The sequence below is a fragment of the Candoia aspera genome, chromosome 1, assembly GCF_035149785.1.
Source record: "Candoia aspera isolate rCanAsp1 chromosome 1, rCanAsp1.hap2, whole genome shotgun sequence".
Taxonomy (NCBI): domain Eukaryota; kingdom Metazoa; phylum Chordata; class Lepidosauria; order Squamata; family Boidae; genus Candoia; species Candoia aspera.
Genome location: NC_086153.1, coordinates 49230614 through 49255944, shown reverse-complemented (window position 1 = coordinate 49255944; position 25331 = coordinate 49230614). Strand labels below are relative to the sequence as shown.

Below are 25331 nucleotides of genomic sequence, written 5' to 3'. Positions count from 1 at the left end.
AACGAATAAACAACAACAATTGTCTCCCCAGTGACTGCTATTGTGGATACTCATAGTCACCCTGGCCAATACCCATGAATAGACTGTCTTTCTAAACTTTATTCTTTTAAGGAACCACAAATAAAAAATTATAGTATCTTAATAGAAACAGTTTCTAAAGAAGTTTTAATTAATAGAGATCAAAGGAGTTAGAGGGATTGGAAAGGGAGGTGTAATCTTCCTCTTCCCAGCTCCATCCTATTGAAAATGACTTTTCAGTGCAGCAGTTAAAATCACTTTTTAGAGGTGGTAAGGGGAGCACACTCACATTATGGTTTTCTTAAATGTAAAGTGCATTGTAATTCTTAGCCAGCTCTTGTATTTTGTAACTAGTTACTGTATATAGTTAATTCTATATGATAATTAAGCCAAGTCATTAGAGAGTGTATAAGCACCCTACCACTTGTCCTAAAAGGCTCATATTTTTTGTGTTAAAATGCTTCAAAAGAACCACGGTTGGGTTGAATTAAAAAGTGCTTTTTATTGCTGCCTTCTCCTTCTTGCCTCCAAAAAACTCACCTATGGCAGAATAAGATAATGCTATATCTAACACTCAGCCCTTCGGAAAGATCTTTTTTCCTTTAGGAGAGTGACTACTTGCAGAACCCTAGCAAAAGTAGATATTCAGGGCCAGCTTTAGGCTAAGGCCTAGGGCACCAAAGCTTAGAGGCCCCCAACTATACCCTTCTTTCCAAATCTTTCTAAAACTGCAAATCTTCACATTAGTGAGAAGTGATGCCATCAGTCAATGTGGCCTTGGGGCACCTTATAAACTTGAGGATATATGGAGATTTTTAAAAATAATTTCCATTGAGAATAAGGTAATTTTTGGAATTCCTGCATATGTGAGTTTTTCTTCCCAAATCAGTGAAGAAAACAGATTTCCCAAAGTAATTGTCTGCTTTACTCTATCAAATATCTTGTATTAAATGAGTTGGGTATACTGAGACATCTTGTTGACATCAGGTCTGTTGATATAGGCCTGAATGAATCCTAAATCCCTTTGGAGGGCCAAGCAAACCCTCTTGAATATTAAATTAAATAATAAGCGAAGTGTGAGAGAAAAGCCACTTAAAATCAGATGCATTTTTTAGCATATTGTCTTCTTGTGCCCTATTTGGCATTGCTCAGAAAGACTCTTAACTCTGTCCCTCAACTTCCTTAGGGATTTTCAGGAACTTCAGACCAAAAAACAGAGTCTAAAACTTCTCTGCTGTGCACTTCCATACTGTAAGTTTCCTAGAACTCAAGCCATATTTTCTGTATTGGACTGTTGATGGAACCTGGCTCATACTGAAGAATTAGCTAAGAATTAAAATTACCTTAGCACCTTAAATTGTCCTAGCCTGGTTTATCTAGTATGCAGACCTAATTAGGAGCCCTGTTCTCATGTGGCTTAGCAACTCAATGGAGCATAGAATGTGCTAAGAAAAGTCCTAGGTACCACATTCTTTATGTGAGTTACATACATGCTTTTGTCCTTTGTCAACTCTGACCTTACTTATATTAATATTGGGTTTATGTTATTTTGTATCTTTTAGGTCTGTTTTTCCTCTAAAACAAAGTTGACCAGTACAGTTTATTGGAATCTTAGTTTTCTGGATTCAGTCTGCCCATTCATCACCTCTCTACTGATATTCTCCAGTCCTATTTTTAGTTCCTTACTGAATACATGAAGATCAGAGGGTATGAAAGACAGATTACTAGTTAAAACAGGACCATAGTCAGCAGACTCATCAGCAATTTTGTTACTAGCTTAGATGTTGCCATTAGTCTGTCAAATATTACATAGATAAATTATCTGAGCTAGCTTGTCCTCCCGGACGTCATCCTTTGATTTCTGCTCTGTTAACATGGCATTTGCATCTTTTTCTGTCTTGTCAAGAACAAGGCCCCAGATAAATTCCTCATGACATACGCAGAGAAGCACTTTCATGTTAAAGTGACATGTTTCTTGTTCTCATGTATTTACTATATAAATTCATTATCTCTTGCCAAGCTTTAGATATGAGTACATTCCTTTGTGTTCTCTCAGTTTTCATTCTAAATCAAATATTAAAATGAAGTAGCAAATGCTTAAATACCTATACATTATACATATACATGCATTCAAACTGGGCATGCCACACAGGAAGATACAGAAAATTGCACATGCACACTGTATAAATTAGATCTTTATGTTAGACTAAACCTTGGGATATGCTGCATATTATAAGCTAGGGTGAACCTACTATACTAACATTAATTCACTGGTATTCAAATATTTTATGCAGTTCTAAACATGGGAAATGAAGAAGAATGGCTTTATCAGATTCATTTATTATCTTAGAAACAACTGTGAGTCATAAACTGTAGATGAATCATGAGGAACATCATAATCCTCATCTCCTCACATTTAAGGTTGTTTTAATGGTTCACTGTAAGGAAAGAATTGGGTGCTGAAATACTGTAGAAAATGTGGGAAAATCTGGATTGCCATTTGCTAAATCTTGTGTGTGTGCCTCCACCAACTTGTGGCCTTTTAGTCCATTATGTTTTGTTTTTATTTAAAATTTTATAGTTTAATTCTTTCACGTATACCATCTCGTTTTATTTATTTTGAGGTCATATTTGTACATTTGCAACTGAATTGGATTCAAGGTGAATCACCATTTTGAGAACTAGAAACGTGCATCTATTTAAATTCAAAGTAAGAAAGATGTGCCATGGGCATGCTGGCTATATTTCTCAATGGCACCTTAAAAAAAAGTTGCACCTTTTCTTGATTGCTCATGGTAGACACACAATCCCAGGAAAATACATGTTGGAGTTCAGAAGGCATTACTGAGGTGGCATGTGATTGTACTCTGTTGCTACCTCCTTAATGCCTCCTTCGCTGAAATGCATGTTTTCCTGAGATTCCAGCTACCATGTGAACCGAGGAAAAGGCTTCTTCAGGGAGCCACTGACAAGTACAGCAAGTATTCCCACACTGCATCCAGGGTACCCTTATCACCCTGAATCGAAGTACATTAGGACTATGATTTAAGTTGGTATTTGCATTCAGTCCATAGAGAAATTGCTGTATTCATACAAATGAAGGATAAGAGCCAGTTTGGTCTAGTGGTTAAGGCAATGGGCTAGAAACCAGGACACTGAGAGTTCTAGTCCCGCCTTAGGCAGGAAAGCCAGCTGGGTGACCTTGGGCCAGTCACTCTCTCACAGCCCAACCCACCTCACAGGGTTGCTGTTATGGGGAAAATAGGAGGAGGAAGGCATATTAGGTATGTTCACCACCTTGAGTTATTTATAAAAATAATAAAGGCAGGATAGAAAATAAATAAATAAATGAATGAATAAATAAATAACTAACAGAATTGTAAGTCTAAGAAAATAAGGTACATTTTGGTAGGTCTGAAATTTCCTTTGTGTGCTCACAGAGCTTCGGTTAGAGTACCAGACTGAACTTTGGACAGTTTTCACTATTTTAGTTCATCATACATGCACTGACATTAGATAACTTTTCCTTTACTTTGCTAAGGTTTGGATAAACAGAACCAACTAACTGTGTTTGTGTGTGTGTCTGTGTGTGTGTATTTTGCTTTGACAATGCAACCTGCAATGTGCTGGTCTTCAAAGAATTTTTGCTTCTGCCTAATATCTGAAAAAAGCTGTAAGAATAAGGGTTCTCCAGAAGAGATGCAGTTCACAGGAGAATTAAAGTTATGTTTTCCTGGATTTGGTGACAAGAATATTCTCTATCTCAGATATAGAGAGACTGATTCCTAGTGGCCTGAATAAAAACTAATGGACTTCTCTTACCCAGCCACCTGAGAAGGTAAAAAGTCAGAAAAGGAGTGGAAACGGTAGAATCACCACTAGAGCACAAACACACAAGACAAATAATACGATTCGCAAAACATTTGTTGAATTTTTTGTAGCAACTCAAGGCAGCATAAAATGTTACCGCAAAAGCCAATCTGCTTCCTCTAGGGGGTGGTCTAAGAGAGGCGGTTATAAATCCTGCCATCAATACAAAGGTTTCTGTGTCCTCCTCCTGCTTCTTTTAGTGATTTGAGTTCCCAGGGTCCACTGTGGATTCCTTCATCTATCCCTCCCTCATCCTCTTCTATAATGTGTAGAGCTTCTCCTTTGCCTGCAGCCCTTCCCCACTGTGCCCACTACTCCATCTGCCCACTGGTGAGTCAATCATCTGCCACTTCCTTAGGCACTTTCCACATCCCACCAGTTATTTCAGTCCACCGGTACCTAACTGCTTTGTTACAACTTCCTTCTTTGCTATGCTTTTTAGCCTTTTATCTTTGATCTGTCCACCAACAATGCTATGCCTCTTTGAGTTCCCTCCACCCATGAATGATCTATCTGCTGACTCCATTCTTTCACATTGTTTTTTTCTCCTTTGTGTCTTTTCCCCTTCTCTCCTCCAATAACCTTTCTCCCCATCAGGATTTCCTCTACTTCCTTCTATTCCTATCTTTCCCTTGAACTCTGCCCCATTATGCCACCTTCCTGTCACCTTGTGACTTCTTCCTTCTCTCATTGCCATGTTCTCTGCCTCTGGGTTCTACAACACTTATGGGTATGTGTATATTTGATTATGTTTATCAGTATGTTTGTGTTTCAATATTTGCCTGCATGTGTATTTGTGTGTGTGCCTGGATCTGACTGTGGATATGTATGTATGACTGCTGTTCTCCCACCTAATCCCCTGCATTCATAAGTGGCATACAAATTACCATGTATTTACTCTTTCCTTCTCTCATTCACAAGAAATTGTATTTATTTGTGCGAACAATTCCTATTCTATGTGGTATTGATGAAGTACCACCATTCTATAAAATATGCAGGTTCAATGATCATAATGGTAATAATAATAATAATAATAATAATAATAATAATAATAATAATAATGCCTTCCATTTCTAGTGATAGTATAAGATCATTTCACTTTGTACAGACTTTGCTTGGTCTTGTGGGCTAATTATCAACTTAGAAGTGACACTGAAGGAAATAAACTCAAAGGCATATTATTTTCATCAGGTGGTATTCTTTTCATTATAACAGAGTTTCTTAGTGTTAGTCTTCTCAGTATAGAACAAATCCATTCCTTGCTTAGTAATATATACATTTATTCCTTTAAATCCACTAGTTGAACAGTCATGTGAAAATGACTGTAGGTAATGAGCAATACATTAAAAATATTAAAACAAAGTAAAGGCAGACGTTAGGGGAATGCTTCGTTCTAACATTTTTAATGTATTATACATTACCTAGAATTGAGGCAGCTTATAGAGCAATTAAATAAATAAATAAAAAAATTAAATGATCATGGAAACATTAAGTATAAATGCTTTTGCTTTCTAACAGAAAAAGGGTTAGCTACTTTTGCCCCCAGGGACGCGGTGGCGCTGCGGGTTAAACCGCTGAGCTGTCGATCGGAAGGTCGGCGGTTCGAAACCGCGCGGCGGGGTGAGCTCCCGTTGTTAATCCCAGCTCCTGCTTACCTAGCAGTTCGAAAACATGCAAATGTGAGTAGATCAATAGGTACCGCTTCGGTGGGAAGGTAACGGCGTTCCGTGTCGTCATGCTGGCCACATGACCCGGAAGTGTCCTATGGACAACGCCGGCTCCAAGGCTTAGAAACGGAGATGAGCACCGCCCCCTAGAGTCGGACACGACTGGACTTTACGTCAAGGGAAACCTTTACCTTTACCTACTTTTGCCCCCGAGATTGCCTCTAGCTCAAGTGGTACTCGGTTAGACAGAGCATTCTTTGCATTGTTGACAAGACAATGCATTCTCGTTCCTTCCTCCAGGTGCGCTTCTCGCAAGCACTTGAGATAGATAATGTTTCCCATAGATGATAGAGTGTGAGCTGCTGTGGACATCCCCCACCTTCACTGTAGTCAGAAAAACTCAAATGGGTAAAAGATGATTATATAGGTTTCTCTGATCCAATCAGGCCTCCTTATAACATATTAAGCTGGTACCTTTGTCCAAAATCAGGTACTTAATTTGCATATTTATTTATTTATTCAATTTATATAGCCACCCATTTCAAACCAGTGACTCTGGTTTAAAGCACTAGCCAATGATTTAGTGGACAACCAATTTCATCCCCAAAATTTCCTCAGCTAGACCTTTACTCCTACTTTCCTTGTTCTCCTTCTAACCTTACTATGTCTCCCTTCTTCTTATAAATTAACTGGGAAATATATGTTTCTCACTTTTAGCCTATTATATCTATTCCAGTTAAAGATCAGGAAAAATAAGCCTATCTTAATGTATAACGCAGTTAAAAAAGACTTTATATTTCTGAAGAATTCTTTCCAAAAGAAAGGGGAAAAAGAAAGAGGATAATTGCCCTTTTCCCCTGCGTGCATTCATATGGGTTCTCTAATAAAAACTCTCCTGCTCTCACTGGAAGAAAACCATTACTATTTATAATACTGGAATGAGAGATTACGATACCAGCAAACTCATTTTTACCTGTGACCACTGCCTTATTAACCCCTACACGGTCCATTGACCCATAACCATTGAGTTCTTATCCTTTGATGTAATTAACCATTGCACATCTAAAGCAAAGCCTCAAGGAAGAGGAGATCAGATGTTATTGTACTTACCACAATTGACCTCTTTTCTTGGGTACGTAAGTTATCATTTTTTCTGTAGTTTTTAAAACTCCCCTTGCTTTTTCCGTAACTCTGTTACTGGTTTAGTGGCTTTCATGACCATGCACATGTAAAATAATATATGTAGATTTGGATTGAAGTTGTACAGTAGATGGAAGACAGTTTTTAAATTATTCCTGCATACGTCATTTAACAGCATGATAGAATTATTCTTGCATGACTGATGGCAACTTTGCACCCATAGCATTTACCTTCAAAGAACTTTAGCCAAGAAGCTATCAATTCCTTTTATATTATAAATGAGGTCATATCATATGTGGCACAGCTAAGCTATGGAATGTATTCATCTCACATTTATTTCATTTTAGATCATAGCTAGAGAAAGGAGCGCAGTAAAGTGTCACTAAATTTTACCACCATTATTTTGGCAGAAGCCTAACTGTTTTACTTCTAGTTAGACAGAAATATTTCTTGAATGATTATTTGGAGAATAGATTTATGCTAACGTATGAAATTTATTTACTTTAATGACAAATACCTCACCACAAATTTTTATGAACCCTTGCCCATCTTAGGCTTTATTGAAAATTCAGTGGCCATATTGTTGAGAGTGCCTTTCATATATTAAAAAACAAAGGAATGAAGGGACTAACACATTTAGCAATCCGCTGTACAATTCTTGAACAATGTAGACATCTCAGAAAACTGGCTTCTGAAATCAGTTTTGCTTCATTCAGGAAGCTAATCTCTTGGTATAAAGAGAACATTTGAGTAATTTTAGTTTTACTTCAATCTGTATCTGTATAATTATGAACATGTTACCTTCATGAACCCAAGTAGGTACAGCTAGTTAAAAATAATAAATTCCACTCAAATGTTAATATTTGGAGATAATGAAGGCTCAGATAAAACATGTCATCCTTGAATGTTTTGATTATATAACAAAGAGCCATTACTAATTTCTCATCACCTCTATTAACTATTGTATTTGCTTGCATCTATTGTCATCAAAAACATTCTTGATTTGTTGTCTCTATTAAGCCATTCAAGGAAGCCATAGACCTGTCATTTTGGTCATAACCTTAATCTGTTTTCTCACCTTGGAATTAATGTAGTGTCTATTCCTGTAGGCTGAGCTTATTCAGAAGCTGTACAAGTATTGGGCTGAAGAAAAAATGGACAGGACAGGGGGGAAACAGCACAAAGGTCTTTTTTTTAAAAATTCTATTAATATGAGCTACAGAAACTTCATAAAAGGACATATATGGAAAGGTCTACTAAGAATGCTTAATTATAATTACCTATTTATTTATAAATTGTATCTCCTATATTTTCATTGTTAAAATTTATTAGAATTTAGTTTATTGATTATTGTGGGCTACAGATAGATGTTTCAATGCTTTGATAAATTTATGGTCATTCTATATATATGTTCTTGTAATGGCACATAAATAAAACATAAATATGAAGTATTATGCTAATTTTAGAAAACTGCAGACTGATGTTGAAGCAGAATGAAATGGACCTGAAGGTGAATAGTTGAAGAAATGTTACCCATCCCTAAAAAAACATTCTATGATTTATATGAGCATGAAGAACTACATTTCACAAAATGTATTTATTCTTATTTATTCTTGTACTGTTTACTTAGCAAATTGTGTATACCACATGGCTATGCAAGTTTTTCAGAAATGTAACAATAAAACTATATGATTAGCTAGTAGCATGGTGGGAAAAAAAGTTATAGTTTACAAGGGGGTCCAAACATCACCTTCAGCAAAGGATCGTTACCTTGTTGTGGTGCTGGAGCTTGAGCACCTCAATGATGCCATGAGCTAAACCGTGAAGGGCCACCCAAGACGGGAAGGTCATGACAGAGAGGTCAAACTAAATGCGATCCCTGGGGAAGGTAATGGCAACCCACCCCAGTATTCTTGCCATGAAACTAAATGGATCAGTACAACCAGAGATATGTCGGTACTGAGAAGACAGGACACCCTGGAGAAGATGCTGATGCTAGGGAGAGTGGAAGGCAAAAGGAAGAGGGGCCGACCAAAGGCAAGATGGATGGATGATATTCTAGAGGTGACGGACTTCTCCCTGGGGGAGCTGGGGGTGTCGACGACCGACAGGAAGCTCTGGCGTGGGCTGGTCCATGAAGTCACGAAGAGTCGGAAGCGACTAAACGAATAAACAACAACAACCAAACATCACAAGGAAGAGATAAGCCCCCAACTCCAGCAGCAGTTTATTCCATAATGAGGACCCATACAAAAAAAAAAAAGTAAAATGTTATTCACAATGGGACTGCAAAAGGCTGGTTTTCCAGTTGATGTTATGTGGCTGTCCAGACTCAAAGCCAGATCCAGGAGAGTCTGCAATGTGCTGATCTGTCACATAACATCTGTGGCAAAAGAGAGGACATTAAGTCCATATAAAAGAGCCATATCTTCTGAATTCTGAAGACTAGCTTCTGTCTTACCCAAATTCAGATAGCTTGTTCTCCTGCTTGTAGTTATTCTGAGTCCAGAGACACATGAAGGATTTGAAGAAGTGCAACCAACCCTGAATTCACAGAAAAGGAGTACAGCTGAGTGTCATAAGCATACCAACAGCATCCTGTGTCTGAGCCTTCCCCGCAACTTCAAATAGGTATTAAATGACATGGGAGATATGATAGAGCTTTGCAGGACCTACCAGAATAATTCCCAAGGTGTTGTATTATTCAGTGCCTCCTTCTGAAAGTACCCAGAGAGGTAAAAGATGAACCATAGGCTATTGGCAATTCCAAGCCCCAGCTTCCTCACTGCAAAAAGGATAATGTGATCATCCATATTATAAAAAACACTGAGAGATCCAGAAGGTTGTGGAGTCATGGAATCATTATAGTGGAAAGGTGTGTTCTGGACATTAAATCCAACCCCCAGCTTAATGCAGGAATCCACATTAATGCATTCCAGAAAGATGTCTGTTTATTTTTCTCTTGATCACTTCCAGTGAAAGAGAACCCAGTACCTCTCTGGGTAACTAGTTCTACTGTCAAACTGATCTAATAGTTAGGAACTTTTTTCCTAACATATAATTGAAATTTGCCTTCTTGTAAATTAAACTCATTATTTTGTCACCTGCACTTTGAAACAAACAAGAACAGCTCTTGTCAAATACCCTTTCAGATATTTGAAGACTGCTACCACATCCCCCAGTTGTCTTTTCTAAAGGCTAAACATATACAACTCCTTCAGTCTCTGTTCATATGTCTTATGAATTTCTTCTCCAATCATATTCATTGGCCTTCTCCAAGCTGATCCAGTTTCTCTGAATGACTGAGCTTTCCCTATCTCTACCATTACAGATGTTGTATTAGAATGACCAAAAATGTCTCTGCAACAACACTGGTCTAAAGGATATAGATGAACCATTTCCTTTAAGAGTTCCCAGAACTGCAATAGTTGTTGAATTCAGGACCAGAGATGGCTTCTTAAGTAAGGCCTCATGATTGTCTCTTTTAAGTTTGTGGGGAAAGTTCTGTAAAAAGAAGGTCTCAATAATCTAAGAAATCATTGGCATGATGGAGTGCTTGAAGAACCTTATAAACTAAACTAGGAAGGATCTGAAAGGCATGCAGTAGTGTGAATAGATTCAAGAGTTTTATCCATTTGGTATCAATGGTATCAATCCTTGCACAGATTTGACAGATTTTTATCCATGATCAACTGGACCAACTGTTTAAGTGGAGCTCAAACGTTCCTAGCACACCAGCTGGGGTCACATCATCTAATTTATAACACTGAAGAGAACACAAGTATCCCATGGACTGATTGTCTGCTCACTTCTGCTCCACTCCTGTGCAGGAGTGAAGCTCCTTTTAGTCCAATATTAATCCACAATTAATATTGAAAATGGGAAGGCATTCCTAATTGGACCTCTGTATATGTAGGGCTATTTTAATGCTGTAGCCCTGATAGTATAATGTTCTGACATCCACAAAATCATGAAAGGTTGCCGCCAGTGCATGAATGAGATTGGAAGAACCTTCCATTGTTGGACAGCAAAGCAACTTTGCAGCCTCTTTTGATTCAGTATGCCTCTTGACACATGCAAAACCGGATGAGACTTTCACTCTAGAAGAGCTGTAAGAAACATCTCATAGACAACAAATTGCATGTAGCACCTGTGTACTACTTTGTGTAAGTGTAGTTTCTGGAATCCAACAAAATTATGCTATCAAAAATCAGCAAATTACAAAACAGCAGCAGAGCAGTTACCCAATAATTTTCTGTTAAAGAACAAAGGAAAATTGGCTTACTGTGCCTATTTTAGTTTTAATTCATCCTAATGGACAAAAATAATTGCAGACCTCAAAAGCATCCATCAGATTACATTATAACCCTGTGCCCTGTGGCCCTTATCCTTTGAAAAATGGAGGTCCGTCCCCGTTTTAAGATCTAAACACAACTGAAGACCAGCAACCTTCCATACTTATAAAATAAATGTAAATGTAAAATTATAATAAAAAGGCCAGTTGGTATAGAAGGAGTACATACCAGTAAGCATTGGTTTTAATGTGATATGATATCTTGGGCCCATTCAGCTACCTTTTTTGCTTTATCCCTATAAGTAGTGTCTATTTAACTTCTCTGCAAAGAAAGGTGCTCTTGCTTCAGTATTAAAAATGGAAGAGAGTCTGATAGGAGATACCACAGTGTGTTATTCGAACTTACTGTAATTGACCCACCTTTAATAGAGGTAAGCAGGCTAATCCTCAACCCGAAACACAAATATTCCTACCGAGGGAAGTGAATATAAGAAGCCTTTCATTTCTGACTTAAAAATAAAGGTGCACTTAAACTTGTAAAAGACAACATTTTTATTTGAATGATATGACAGGACTGTCACTGGACTGTTACCTGCTATAAAGAAAGCAGAAGAATTATTACCTTTATTAGGCCAGTGACACTGAGCTTTAGCCATACATTTCTAACTTCTGTCCCTCTACAGAGACAATTTTCTTTTCTTAAATAAACTGTCATGCTAGTGTTAATATATTGTTGGCTCTCTCATACTCTGAGAATACTGCTGATATAAAACATGTATATGTTAGATTGGTAATAGTATCTTTAGTGTAGCTGACTAGAACAAATGCGTTTCCCTCATGGCTGTGCTAATGTGATAAAGGAAAATTGGCTGTTCATCAGCTTTTGGCTGGGTAAAGACAGTGAAGATGGAACCACATTCTTTTTTATGCATTAATACCACTGAGAACTTTCCACTAGTTGTATTTCATGTTGCCTGTGTGTTGTGTGCAAAGATGTTGTAAAACATGAGATAATGCTACAAATAACAAAATAGAAAAGCTTGTATCTTTTATAATGATAACAGTCAAACAGCAAAAGACAGTAACAGGCTATAAAAAAATGTGAGATGGAAAAAGGAAAAACATGGCAAGCAATACCCCCCTTTGATCCACAAAGACATTTTGTTTTGTTTTGCTTTGCTTTGTTTTGTGTGTGGGTGTATAGATATATACATTATATGACATAAAATCAGGTGTTTATGGAATGTATATTAAGATGAAATAAAACCTTTGTCTCTTTGATTTGCATGCTTGTGTTAATGCAGTGTTTCTTTAACTTTTTGTTCTCAGGACCACTTCCCACTCTTAAAAATTATGGAGGACTCCAAAACATTTGTATGGGTTATATTTATCATTAAAAATTAAAATTGATGTATTCATAGAATATATATTTATTAAATCATGTAAAAATAACAATATTAAACACAATAGATATTAACACAAATAAAATGTTTTTCATGAAAAAAACCCTGTATTTTTAACAAATTTTAAAAAATGAGAAGAGTGGCATTGTTTTAAATTTTTGCAAATATCTTCATTATCTGGCAAATAATTTTGTTTTTGAGGACCCCTGAGAGGGTCTTGGGGTCCCCCAGGGATCCTAGGACCACACTTTAAGAAACACTGTATTAATGGATAAAGCTAATTAAGAATATGAGTAATATTCTCTGAATAGGAACATTTTCATATGTGAAAACTTTATTGAACCAAATTATACTGCCTAGCCATTATGGTAATACACTTCAGATTTTTCACTGGAAAGGCAATGATTTCATGTTTTCTCAAACCCATATAATATTGACTACTTCTGGAAATAAAAAGAATAAACCCAAGGACCTGTATTTTCTATTTATTCAGGGAAAGTGAATTTTCATCATAAAAATCCATTTCCATTCATTTTACATTTTCTTACTTAAAATTTTAGTATAGTCTGAGCTGCCTGATTCATTAATGATAACAATTCTAGCTTAATTTATAGATAACTGTAGCTTTTTATATTGGTCAGAAATGTATGTGGCTTTATTGGCAGTAGGATGGTACTTTGAATGCTTGTATCCTGATTTTCCAAGTGAATTTTTCAGAGCTTCACTTTTGCTTTTGCATTGAATTATTCTGCCTTTTCATAACCTTTTTGTTTGTTCTCAGACACTCAGTGTTTCTAGGATGCAATTATTCCAGTCCCATTTGATTTGATTAGAGTGGATATCAAGGCAGACTAAAGTACTCTAGCTTTTCTCAGCATCTATTTGGAGAGACAAGTCATCCCTTTAAACGCATGAGTACTTGTTTATGCAAAATGGAAATAGATTTCTACAAACTGGCAGGAGCAACAGTAGGAACAACAGCCATAGGAAAAGCTCTAACATTTCTGGCATTCCACCTTGTTCCTTAGAACAAGCTGTGCATCAGTAAAGGACAAAAAGTTTATTGCATATGATTTTTTTCAAGAGTTATTAAAACAGAATAAAACAGAATAAGTGATCCATTAGCATGTAGGTATACATCACTGCATCCAAATTGTTGCCCCATTCAGATGTAATCATGAATCATTAGTATGTATGGATTCTAGATGCGGATCTTGATGCATGTCAGAAGACACATCCAGCTTGTCCAGTAGCCTCTCAGTAAGCTTCAGGATGTGGATGAAGAATCACATTCATTGTACATCTGGAGTGAATGCATAGTGGCTTGCTGTGGAAAGCAGCATGGGAATATTGTTTGATAACCTGGAACATACTATATACTGAATGCTATACACACACACAAACACACACACACAGTGTTTTAGTGCACAATTCATTACTAGGTGCAAAAGGACAAAACTCTGCCCAGAAGAGCTTATAATATAAAATAGGAAGCATGAGAGGAAGGGAAGCAGTAGTTGTCTGGGATTTAGATCTAGTTCACTGGTAGCACTTTGCTGAACTTGGCTGATCTAACAAAAGCAAAGTAGGATCAGACCTAGTTTGTACTTGGATGGGAAACCACCAGGGAATATAGCCTGTAGACTACATGGGAAATCAGAACACATCCCAGAAGATGGCAGTAGTAAATCACTTATGTATGTTGCCAATCAATGTATCTCCAGGAGTCAACTCAATTTAAAGAAAGATTTTTGTAGGCAACATGGACAACTTTGTAAGAGTGATGATGTCACTAATTGCTTGTATAACTGAATCATCTAAACTTTTTCAGCAGTAATTGTATGACATTCAACTAATCTTTTCAGTATAACTTTTTTTGTAATCTTCACTGGTTCCTGTAACGTAGAAAGTTGCATGGAATACTTTATGATTTCTCCCTCATGAGGAATGAAATGTAGTGCCTTTTTCATTCATTTCCCCTTTTTTCTGATTTGCATAAAAATTGGGGCTTAGTTATTAACTCATTGTTTGTTAAACATAGTATAGAGAGATCTAGGAATAGTTAATACCATACACTGGAATAGTATCATTCCATTCTATAGTATCTACTTGCTTTAAAAAAAAAAGCACTTATCCTTTCACATTACACATCATGGCAGTATCATATTTTCCTATTATGAATAATCTCACAAAGATAGTGAAGTATATCTCCTGCATGAAACATACCTCAATCCCAAATTAGGTAAACGATGTTATATCAGAATGAAACCATTACAGGGCTTTCCTGGAACTGAGCTTAGACATAAGTTGAATTTTCCTGTTGCAAACAGAAGATTGAAAGAGATTCATGGAACACAGCAACTGGAAAAACAAACCAAATTTGGAATTAAGATTCTGAAATGTATTAAAGAAAACAAACAACATTCTTAAGAAGAAAAATGTGTAGCTAATCTTGCAGGAAGAACATGGGAATCTCAGGGGGGTCAGCTGAGAGAGAGGGACTGGCCCAAGGTCACCCAGCCGGCTTTCATGCCTCAGGCGGGACTAGAACTCTCAGTCTCCTGGTTTCTAGCCCAGCACCTGTGCCCTGTTGGGTAAAATATGGCTAAAAGCCAATTATTTCAAATTAAATGTTTCATCTGAATGGACCATTGAAAGATCGTTCACAATTCATTTCAATTCACCATGCTCTGCTTTTTGTTTTTTGTTTTTTTGTTTCTTTAAAGATTGGCAGTGCTTTCAAATTCTTGAGTAAGAACTGGAAATATTCTAATATTGTATCTTAATGCTTTTTGTACAATGCACAAGATAACACAAGTTTCCAAGGTTGGGGAGGGTGCGCAAGGGTGCAAAAGAGGGTTGGGAAGATGCATGAGGGTGCAAGGGAGGGTGTGCAAGGGTACATGGGTGTGGCGCAGGGGTGTGCACATGGCTGGTGTTGTGGAAGCACAGAGAGGTTGGGGGAGGGTGTGCAGGTGGGGGAGACACCCCAGAGATTTGTGACCTTCCCTGCTGGCTTCTCCATTGGCTTTCTGGGGAAGCCAGCAGGGAAGGTTGCAAATGGCAATCACATGATCATGGGGTGCTTGGTAACCAGTCGTAAGTGCAAACCGGTTGCCAAGTGCCCAGATCACAATCATGTGACTGCGGGGGTACTCCAGAAATTCAAGGACCGGTTGTAACCACCATCTGTTCAGCACCATCGTAACTTTGAGCTGTTGCTGAATCATAGGTGGTAGGTGGAGGACTACCTGTATTTCAGTATAACAAACATTCCAAAAATTGGGAGAATTGTATACCTTCACTTTTGACAAGAAGCAGGGGACATAGGAGAGCTTTCAGTCAGAAGGAGCCAAAAGAAAATATGTTGAAGATTATCCTGCAATATTCCTTTGCCTTCTATGAATATAGGAGGTAAAGGCTCTGTAGCTGCTTAATAGTTACACACACACACATATTTAATTGTATGGCATAGCAACTTACATACTGATGAAAGAGAAATTGCCAATAAATGATATATCACTCCTTATGACTGTGAGCTCAGCCACTTGCTCATTAGATCCATGGCCCTTCTGGCTAACTAAACATGCTGTGTGTGTGTGTGTGTGGGCTCTAGCAGTAGTGAATTCTTCTTTTAGTGATGGGTTTGTCCCTCTGCCCCTTAAGGGGGCACTGGTCCACCCTCTCCTCAAGAAACCATTGCTGGATCCCACTATACTGGACAACTTTCATCCAGCATCTAAGCCATCTTTGGTATTGGATGGGGCTGCACAGCCCCAAACAGACCCAGTGCGCAACTTGGGGGTCTCCTAGACTCCTGCTTGAAGAGCAGGTGGCAGTCCTGACTAGGAGGGCTTTTGCACAGCTTTGTGTTGTGTGCCAGTTGTGCTCGTTCCTGGACCAGAAGGCTCTGCTCATGGTCACTCATGCCCTGGTCACTCCCAAGTGAACTACTGTAATTCACTGCACATGGAGCTGCCCTTGAAGAGTATCCAGATGCTTCAGCTGGTGCAAAATGCAGCAGCACAGGCAGTTATATGTGTCCCCAGAACAGTACACATTACAGCTCTGCTTTGCAAGCTGCATTGGTTTCCAGTTTGCTTCCAGATCCAATTCAAGGTGCTGGTTTTGACCTTAAAAGCCATTCCTGGCATGGTGCCAGGTTATTTGAGGGACCACCTCTACCCGATTATATCTGCCCGTCCCATCAGTCCGGCAGAATGGGTATGCTGCAGGTCCCATCTGTGAAAGAGTTTCATCTGGCAGGACCCAGGAGATGGGACTTTCCTGCCATGGCACCTGCCCTGTGGAACATCATCCCCCCACCATGTATGATTGGCCCCATCTTTGATATCCTTCCAGAAGTCCCTTAAAACATGGCTATGTCAGCAGGTTTGGAGATCTCAAGGAAATGGTGATTTAATAAGATAGCTGCATTGTTTTTAACATCAATTTTCCCAACTATCTTGTTATGAATAATATTGTTGATATCTTTTAATTGTACTTGGTTTAATATTTTGATTTTATGATTTTTTTTGTACACTGCCTAGAGTGACATTTCTGTAAGATGGGTGGCTGTATAAATATGATAAATAAATAAATGATTATTGTTTCCTAGATTTTTAATGTTATCATCAAAAGACTGATGGAAATGGCTATTGCACAGACATGACCAGATTACACTGGTGTTAAATTGTCACAGTGTTATTTGTGATATACATGGAACTAAAAAGATCCTTTAATTTGACTCTGTTTTGAACTTTTGAGTTTTTTTTAATGTAACCATTGAGGGTCTTTCTGTTTTCATACATGGGTACAATTTTCTCTAAACGAGAAATGGTTAATAAATACTTATTGCTGTTCTTTACTGGATTATATTGAAACTGTTGATACAGTATATTCCAAGATAATTTGATAGAGACTTGTAGCATTATTTTAAGACAAGTTTTTTTATAGGACTTTCCATTCCACATCTCAATGTATAGGTTCATCACAACAGAATTAGTTTCTTTATAAATGGTTTGGAAGATGATGATACAGCCTTTGATTCCAGAATTCTCACAGGGCTAATAGCAGATCCCTCTGTTGATGGTATATGGCGAATTGGGCAAAATTTAAATGGTAAGTCATTTTGATGGAAAGTCTTGAATGGGTAGATATATAATGAACTATTCAACAAGCTTATTATGGTTGGTCACAGAGTCAGCCAGATGTTTAGACTGGATTAGGCATTTTTGGTCACCTATTGAGTTGTTATTATTATTAGTTTTCTCTCAAACATTTTTCTATAGATGTATAGATGCTTTATTTATCTTCTTTATCATTGTTTTATAGATACTGGCACAGTAATTTAGAAGTGCTGGTACAAGTAATCCTAAACAGATTACTATGTATGACCCATTCCTAGTTTTGACTACCTGAAAGCTGGTAGTCAAACTGGTAGCAAACTGGTAGTACAGTTGGGAAGGAGGCAATTAGCTGGGACAGTTTCTGAGCACCTTGTCCTGTACTATTTGAAATTGTTCAGATAGATAAACCAGGCAAAAGATGATCTGTTCAATGAAAAAGGGAAAAGTTTCACTCATACTGGGCACCTGTAGCAATATTATGATTTTTTTAAAAAAAGGATTATTTCCTCAATTTTACAAGCTACTATAGACAAGTGATGGAGATTTAGGTATCTGGACCCCACACTTTTTAACTTCAATTCAGAATGTTTTCAAGTCATTATCCTTAAACATGCAGGCTTTTAATAGCATAATAGTTGATTGTTGTACTCTGCCCAGAGTCACTTTTTGTGAGATGGGCGACCATATAAATGTGATTGATAAATAAATAAATAATCATGCAGTCTACTCACTGTACTCATAATCATACAGTTTACTCAATGCTTATGGTACAAGTACTCTGTTTATAATGTTCCTTTAATATAACTATAGTTGGCTAAACTACTTTTCCCATTAGTAGCCATCAATAGCATGATAATGTAGCTCAGTAACTCACCTCTTTTCACTAAGATAAAGTAGAGCTTGCTCAAGGCTATCAAGAATCTACTTGGAGAATTGCTTGGGTGTCTGATTTAAGGGATGTACAAGGTTGGAAAGAACAAGCATGCCACCCTTCCATGGGCAATGTTGTCACTATTGGAAAGCCAACACTGAATACAACCCATTGTTTTTGAATTCTAGTGTGTTCCTTACATGTGATTAAGTTAGTACTACAAGTTCGTTGGAAGATAAATAATAGACTATAGAAATAAAATATAGTCACATAAGTGATTTTGCTGATTTTGGTCATCTAAGACCTAGACCTTCATCCCCTCTTCTACCCCAAGTGCTGGGACTGGAATTGTAAACTGTTTTTAGTTCTGTTTCTGCAATAAGATATTTAAGTTCCTTTGTCAGTTAAAAACATAATATTAAAACTTTTGGGAAAGTTTAATTTAGTAAGCGGAAAAGGAGTAAGAAAAAGAACATATCAGAAATACCAATTTATTGAAATAATCCTGAGTGAATATTTGGTGATGCCGAGATTGATTCCACCTCCCCCCCCCCGCATTTTCTGAACATGGCTGTCAATATAAGGTTTCAGTGATTTTGCAGCTCCCTGAAATTCTGTTTGGTGATGAATTGGTTCTGCAGATTTATTAAAGCTGAGTATCACTGATCCAGAACGTACTGCAATTTGGAGCTGAGTCCTAAATATATCTGCATCTGCCTGAAGAAAGTTTGATTTATTCTCAAAAACCACTGAGCTCCTATACATCAAAACTTGAAAGTTTTCTCGTTTCAAAGTGCTTATGGTTGGCACTGTCATTTTGAATACCAGATGCAGAACAATTGTGCAAGAGAAAAAGAAATCTTAAAAATAAACCTTTCATCTTTATCACATAAAGTGATAGCTGTAGTTGTCTCCAGTATATCTCTTCTCTAATTAGAGATGGCACATGGACTGGCTCATTACTTCTGTCTAATGAGCCAGTTTTTCTGCCACCTCTGTAATCAGATAAGGGATAGGTACAAAATGTTCCCATAAAGTTATTATAAATCATTTTAATAAAAAAAATTAAGTTACTGCCTTCCATAGTTTTGTCCGGAACCAAGATGGTTTCATTCAGAAAAGGTAATTGTGCAAGAGAGAGCTCTGTGTGCTGAATTTAAGATCTCCTCAAGCAGCACAGAGTTGTTTTCTGGTTGATGGAACTGGATTATTTATTTATAATGTATTTTTGCAGGTTCAGAGCAATTTGTTGGGAGCATGCAAGATTTCAGATTGTACCAAATGGCACTTACAAACAGGTAGGGACATTCTCAATTTTACAAAACTTAAAAATGCAGTGAGCAAGGTAGAAAAGACATAGCTATGATAAGTTGGTTTCTTGGGCTTGTTTTTCAAAATGATTAGATGTGTAACTGTAACTTCATGCAACTTGAATGCAAACGAGGCTTATAATTAGCTGCATGAATTCAGGCTGCTGTAATTTCAAGATATTAAGCAAGAAATTAAGCAAGCAAACAAACAAACAAACCCTTGTCCACCAATGGCATAATATCCATATGCTGTAAGATTTTCCGAAGTCACAACTGATTTCTTTATGGCATCTCCCTCATTCTTGCCTACAGCATGCACACTGGAACACTGGAAACACACTAAGCTGTTATGGGACATGGGAAACCTACATTTTTCTCCAGAAACTTTGTGCAGCCCTTCCTTCCCTCTCAGTCAAAAATGAGACTACATTTCATCAAGCAGAAGAAATCGGTTAGACGAGATATAGTACATGTAGATGTACAAAGTATTTTCCATAATGCTTTGGTGTAGTGGTTTGAAGACCATACAACATGAAAAAGTCATGAAAGGACTGAAATTCCTTTGAAGGGTGCCATTACTGCTTGTGCTGTATGTTGGATTTCATTATTGCAAATACCAGTTTTTCAAAATCCAAAGATTAATGACTCATAGCAACAACAAATTGGTAACAAAAGATATCTTCATTCCTATTTTAAGTCTTTTACCCCAAATTCATGTTATAACTGCCTTTATTAACCTGTTTTAGATATTGGAGGTTTAAATTTTTCTATGCTGCTTTTTAAATAATAAGGCTTGTCAAAGTAGTACATAAATAAATTAATAATTTAATAAGCAATAAATCTAAAATATAGTTGAGTGAAAAAGCAACACACGAATTATTTTTCAGTGTAAACCAACAAATATAATAAAGGACAGCTCCAGTTAAAATGATTGTTTGCACAATAACATTGGAATTTCAGGTAGTCCTCACTTAACAACCATTCATTCAGCAACCCTTCGAAGTTACAACGGCATTGAAAAAGGAGACTTATGATTGGTCTCCAAAGTTCTGGCCATCACAGCATCCCCATGGTCATGTGATCACGATCTGGGCGCTTGGCAACTGGCTCATACTTATGATGGTTGCAGAATCCCATGGTCACATGATTGCCATTTGCAACCTTCCCTACTGGCTTTCCACAAGCAAAGTCAATGGGGAAGCTGGCGTAGAAGGTTGCAGGTCACTCCGGTAAGTCACTTGCACCCTCCCCTGCCCAGCAGCAATCACCCCCAGCTCTGCCACACTCACACCACGCCTCACAAGCCTCTCACACACCCTCCCCTGCCTGGCATCAGCCACATCTTGCTGTGCTCATGTGGTGCCTTGTGGGCTGCTTGTGCACCCTACCCCGCCTGGCAGCATCCACCCCAGGCCCCACCGCACTCACACCATGCACCGCAGCTTACTTACCTGCCAGCCTGCTTGCGAGCCAACTGGGACTTGCTTACCAAGCTGCGATCCTCACTTAATGATGGCAGTGGGGAGTGTGGACATTGCCATCACTAAGCGATGCAGTCATGTCACATCGTGCTTTATGACCACAACACTTAATGAAGGAAATTCCAGTCCCAATTACCATCATTAACTGAGGACTGCCTCTATTTTTCAGTTAAAAGCAGATCTTTAAAGCCTGTTTAAAAACAGTAGGAGTGGAGACCAATTACCCTCCATTAGAAAACCCTCCTGTAAAAATAGGGCCATAATTGAGAAGACTGTGTCCTTGTGCATGCCAATCTGATGGTTTTATCTGCAAGTCCTTGGATAGGACATTTGTGCACAATCTTGTATCTAGGGATTTAAAAATTATCCTTGCTCATTTCTTTGTGATGTGCTGTACTGATTTCTTATTTATTTCTATTATTCTAGAGACATTTTTGAAGTATGGTCTGGAAAATTTCCTCAACTCCATATTCAATCAGAATGTCATTGTCCTGGAAGTCACCCAAGGGTACATCCTTTGGTTCAGAGGTACTGCATTCCTAATGGTGCAGATGACACAACTAATGACAGAGTGCTGAGACTAAACCCTGAAGCTCATCCTTTAAGCTATATCAATGATAATGATATTGGAACTTCATGGATTTCATCTATATTTAGCACCACTGAACATCTACGTCATGGAGTAACCATCACCATTGACTTAGAAAATGGACAGTATCAGGTAATTTTATCTCCTGTTGGAGACTGATGGGAAATGGAAGCTGATTTGCTTATCTTGTTTTCATTGATTAATGAAAAATTCAAGGATATTCCAAATGAAATAAGAATCAATTATAAAATATATTCAAACTTAATTATTTTGATATCAGCTGGTTTCTTTTGAGGGGAGCTAAATAAACACGACAGCCAGTTTGGTGTAGTGATTTAAAGGCACTGGGCTCGAAACCAAACACCATGAGTTTTAGTCCTGCTTTAAGAATGAAGTCAGCTGGTGACTTTGTGCCAGCCTAGGAAGAAGGAAATGGCAAACCAATTTTGAAAAAGGTTACCAAGAAAATTGCATGGACTTCTCTGTGTTGTCGCCAAGAGTCAAGACTGACAACAAAGTATACAGACACCCACAAAAAAGTAAACACATGCCTTTTTCATGTCTTTCTGTCTCCCATTCTTTAAATGTAATATTTCAGTAATTCAAATGGTTTTTAGATGCTCTAAAGATTTTTTCATAGCAGTTACCTCTTTGAAGAATTCCTGCTTATTGCAGTAATTCTTATCTGAGAATTCTGGGAATTTCTTGCATGCACATTTAGATCATATGGGATGCAGCCCTGATGCTCAACATATGGCTATGTATTGCATGGCAGATTAGTACTTGTAAACAACCATTTATTCATGGAAACCTAACTGCAGGTTCAATGAAGTGGTATGATAAGTTTTTGAAGAATTCTGGGTTTCTCCAGGCACAGCTTAGAAATCTTGTAGTGATGGATAAGGTACAAAAAGGTACATGTGAAGCTGCATGAGGCAGTTGGTAAGCAATTCTCCTTATAAAAGTGAAAAAGCAGTGCTTTGTGCTTTGACAAAGATCTTTACATCACCTCAGAGCATCAGTTGGCAGTTTCAAAGTTTGGAAGAGGCTTCTTTTGGAGGAGGCAGTTATAATGTGCAAAAGAAACCAGCACATCACCCTTTTCCAGAAGGCTGGGAGAGTGGGGGCCTCCCTCACCTCTGGGGGAAGATTCTCCTTATTCCTTATTCATTTTGGACTTTTAACTGGAGTTCTGTATCTCTTGCTTAAGGAATTAGGATAATTCTAGAAAAGAATGTATTTCTTGCAAACAAATACTGTAGGTTTGGATGACTCATCAGTCCTGCAATTTTGTAAAATAATGATACTGCGTCTCGCCTGGGGCATGAGGAGGGGTAACCAATCCTGGGGGTGGTTAGTGCCTTGAAGAGGCTCCCATGAATTGACTTAAATTAAGAAGTTTTTAACATCTCTATCTTGGATTTTATATTTTTATTTAGGAATATTGCTTTTATTGTATTTTAATCTTCATTTATTCTAGCTTTATTGTAAACTGCCCAGAGTCACTCTTTGAGATGGGCAGTGACTAGATTGGAAACATAAATAAATAAGTAAAATTTTATCTTGACTTTCATATATGTGGAAGAAAGGATATTTTCTTGGTTTCCTTGACTCATTTGTTTAAATGATTTGTACACTGTCAGAATGGTTTGCCAATGTCTGTTTTTGAATTTTTTTTCTGGTCTAAATGGAATAAAGATAAAAAATTCTGAGAATACATATTACTTTTTTATAATTTTTCATTGTTACGTTTTTTTAAAAAGCCACATTTTTTGAATTAAGACTTGAATCTTTTTTAATGAAACATTGAACAATTACTGTGTACAATCTAATTAAAAACTAGTATAATTAAATACACTATAGCCAATGGAACAAGTTGATCACATTTAACTAAATACTGGTAGGATCATAGCTTAGTGTTAGAATTGCACATGCTTTTAAATCCCACATTTAATCCCTGGCATCGTCATGGAAGACTAAATTCAAAGAGCTGCTGGCTCCCTCCAAGTCCTTTAGCCCAGCGGTTCCCAACCTTTTTGGCACGAGGGACCGGTTTCATGGAAGACAATTTTTCCACAGACAGGGGGCGGGGGGAGGTTTCGAGATAATTCAAGTGCTTCCTCTTTTCCCTGACCTTTTATTCTTTTTTCTTCATGCCGTTTGGAGATAGCAGCCAATGGGCTTGCTTTCTCTGACAGAAGGTGGAGCTCAAGTGGTAATGTGAGTGATGGGGAGTGGCTGTAAATACTCAGGTTGTAAATTCGGTCATTCACCCCCTGCTCACCTCCTGCTGAGCGGCCCGGTTCCTAACAGGCCACGGACCGGTACCAGTCTATGGCCTGGGGGTTGGGGACCCCTGCTTTAGCCTACCACTCCCATTACCATGACCACTGGCCTTGCCGTCAAGAGCTAATGCAATTTGTAGGCCAAAACCTGGGGAAAAAAACAACAACTTCTGAATTAGATGAACCAGTGGTCTAACTCTGTGTAAGATTTTCTTTATTCCTAAACCCAACTGCACTTAGATCTGCTTTAGGTATATAAAGAGTCAACATGCAACAGGTATAAAAAGAACAGTGACAAATTGGAGCAAATTCAGAAAAGGGCTACCAAGGAGACCTATCAGAATGGTGAGAAGTCTGGACAACAAAGCCCTGTGAGTAACAGTGAATGGGTATGTTTAGCTCAGAGACAAGACATCTGAGAAGAGACAGGATAGCAGTTTTTAAATATCTGAAGGTATGTCACATAGAAGAGGGAGTGGATTTACCCTCTGTTGCCCCAGGGGAGCAGGAGCAGAAGCAGTGAGTTAAAATTACAAGGAAGTAGCTTCAGGCTAGATGTCAGGAAGACTTTCCTGACTGTACGAGCTGTCAGCCAGTGGAACTTCTCCTTCACTGGGGGTCTTACAACACAGAATGAATGGTCATGATTGACATGCTATTAGGAGATCCTGCATTGAGCAGAGGGATGGACTTTATGACCTTAAAGATTTCTTCCAACTTTCATATTCTACAAAAGTCTTCCAAATTACTTCATATTTTACTGTTGATTTGCAGGTGTTTTATGTTATAATCCAGTTCTTCAGCCCTCAACCTGAAGCAATTCGAATACAAAGAAAAAGGCAACCTGCCATTGGCTGGGAAGACTGGCAGTACTTTGCAAGTGACTGTAGCATGTTTGGAATGGAGAATAATGGATCACTGCAATATCCAGACTCTGTAAACTGCCTCCAGCTTCCTAGGTATGATCAGACTCATATTGAATCAAGTTACTGAAATCTCATATTTGCATAGGCAACATGGTGCCTTGGGCACCAATAAATCTGCAGACCCTTTCCTTATTCTCACAAGGCTCCTTGTCCTACATGGGGGACTGAGTTTTATTTTTATGATTATTTTTTTATGATTATTTTTGGCAGGGGGAGGAATCTCAGCAGTTTTAGTAATTAAGTTTCTGATTACTGGCCAGCCCTGCTATGGCAACCATGTTGTCGAAAGGGATATCCCCACCCACCCCAAAAAACTGTTCTGTAGAAGTGTCAACCACATGCTTCTGA

The 25331-nt window shown here is 37.9% G+C and overlaps 1 protein-coding gene across 1 annotated transcript in view; it reads left to right on the top strand.

The window, feature by feature from the left end:
- The window catches only part of USH2A (usherin), a 513845-nt gene that overhangs the window by 22325 nt on the left and 466189 nt on the right, over nt 1–25331 (top strand). The window contains exons 3-6 of the mRNA XM_063288775.1: nt 17378–17513; nt 19627–19690; nt 21610–21904; nt 24832–25016. Of these exons, the coding sequence (XP_063144845.1) occupies nt 17378–17513; nt 19627–19690; nt 21610–21904; nt 24832–25016 (680 nt within the window). The remainder of the gene's footprint in view (nt 1–17377; nt 17514–19626; nt 19691–21609; nt 21905–24831; nt 25017–25331) is intronic.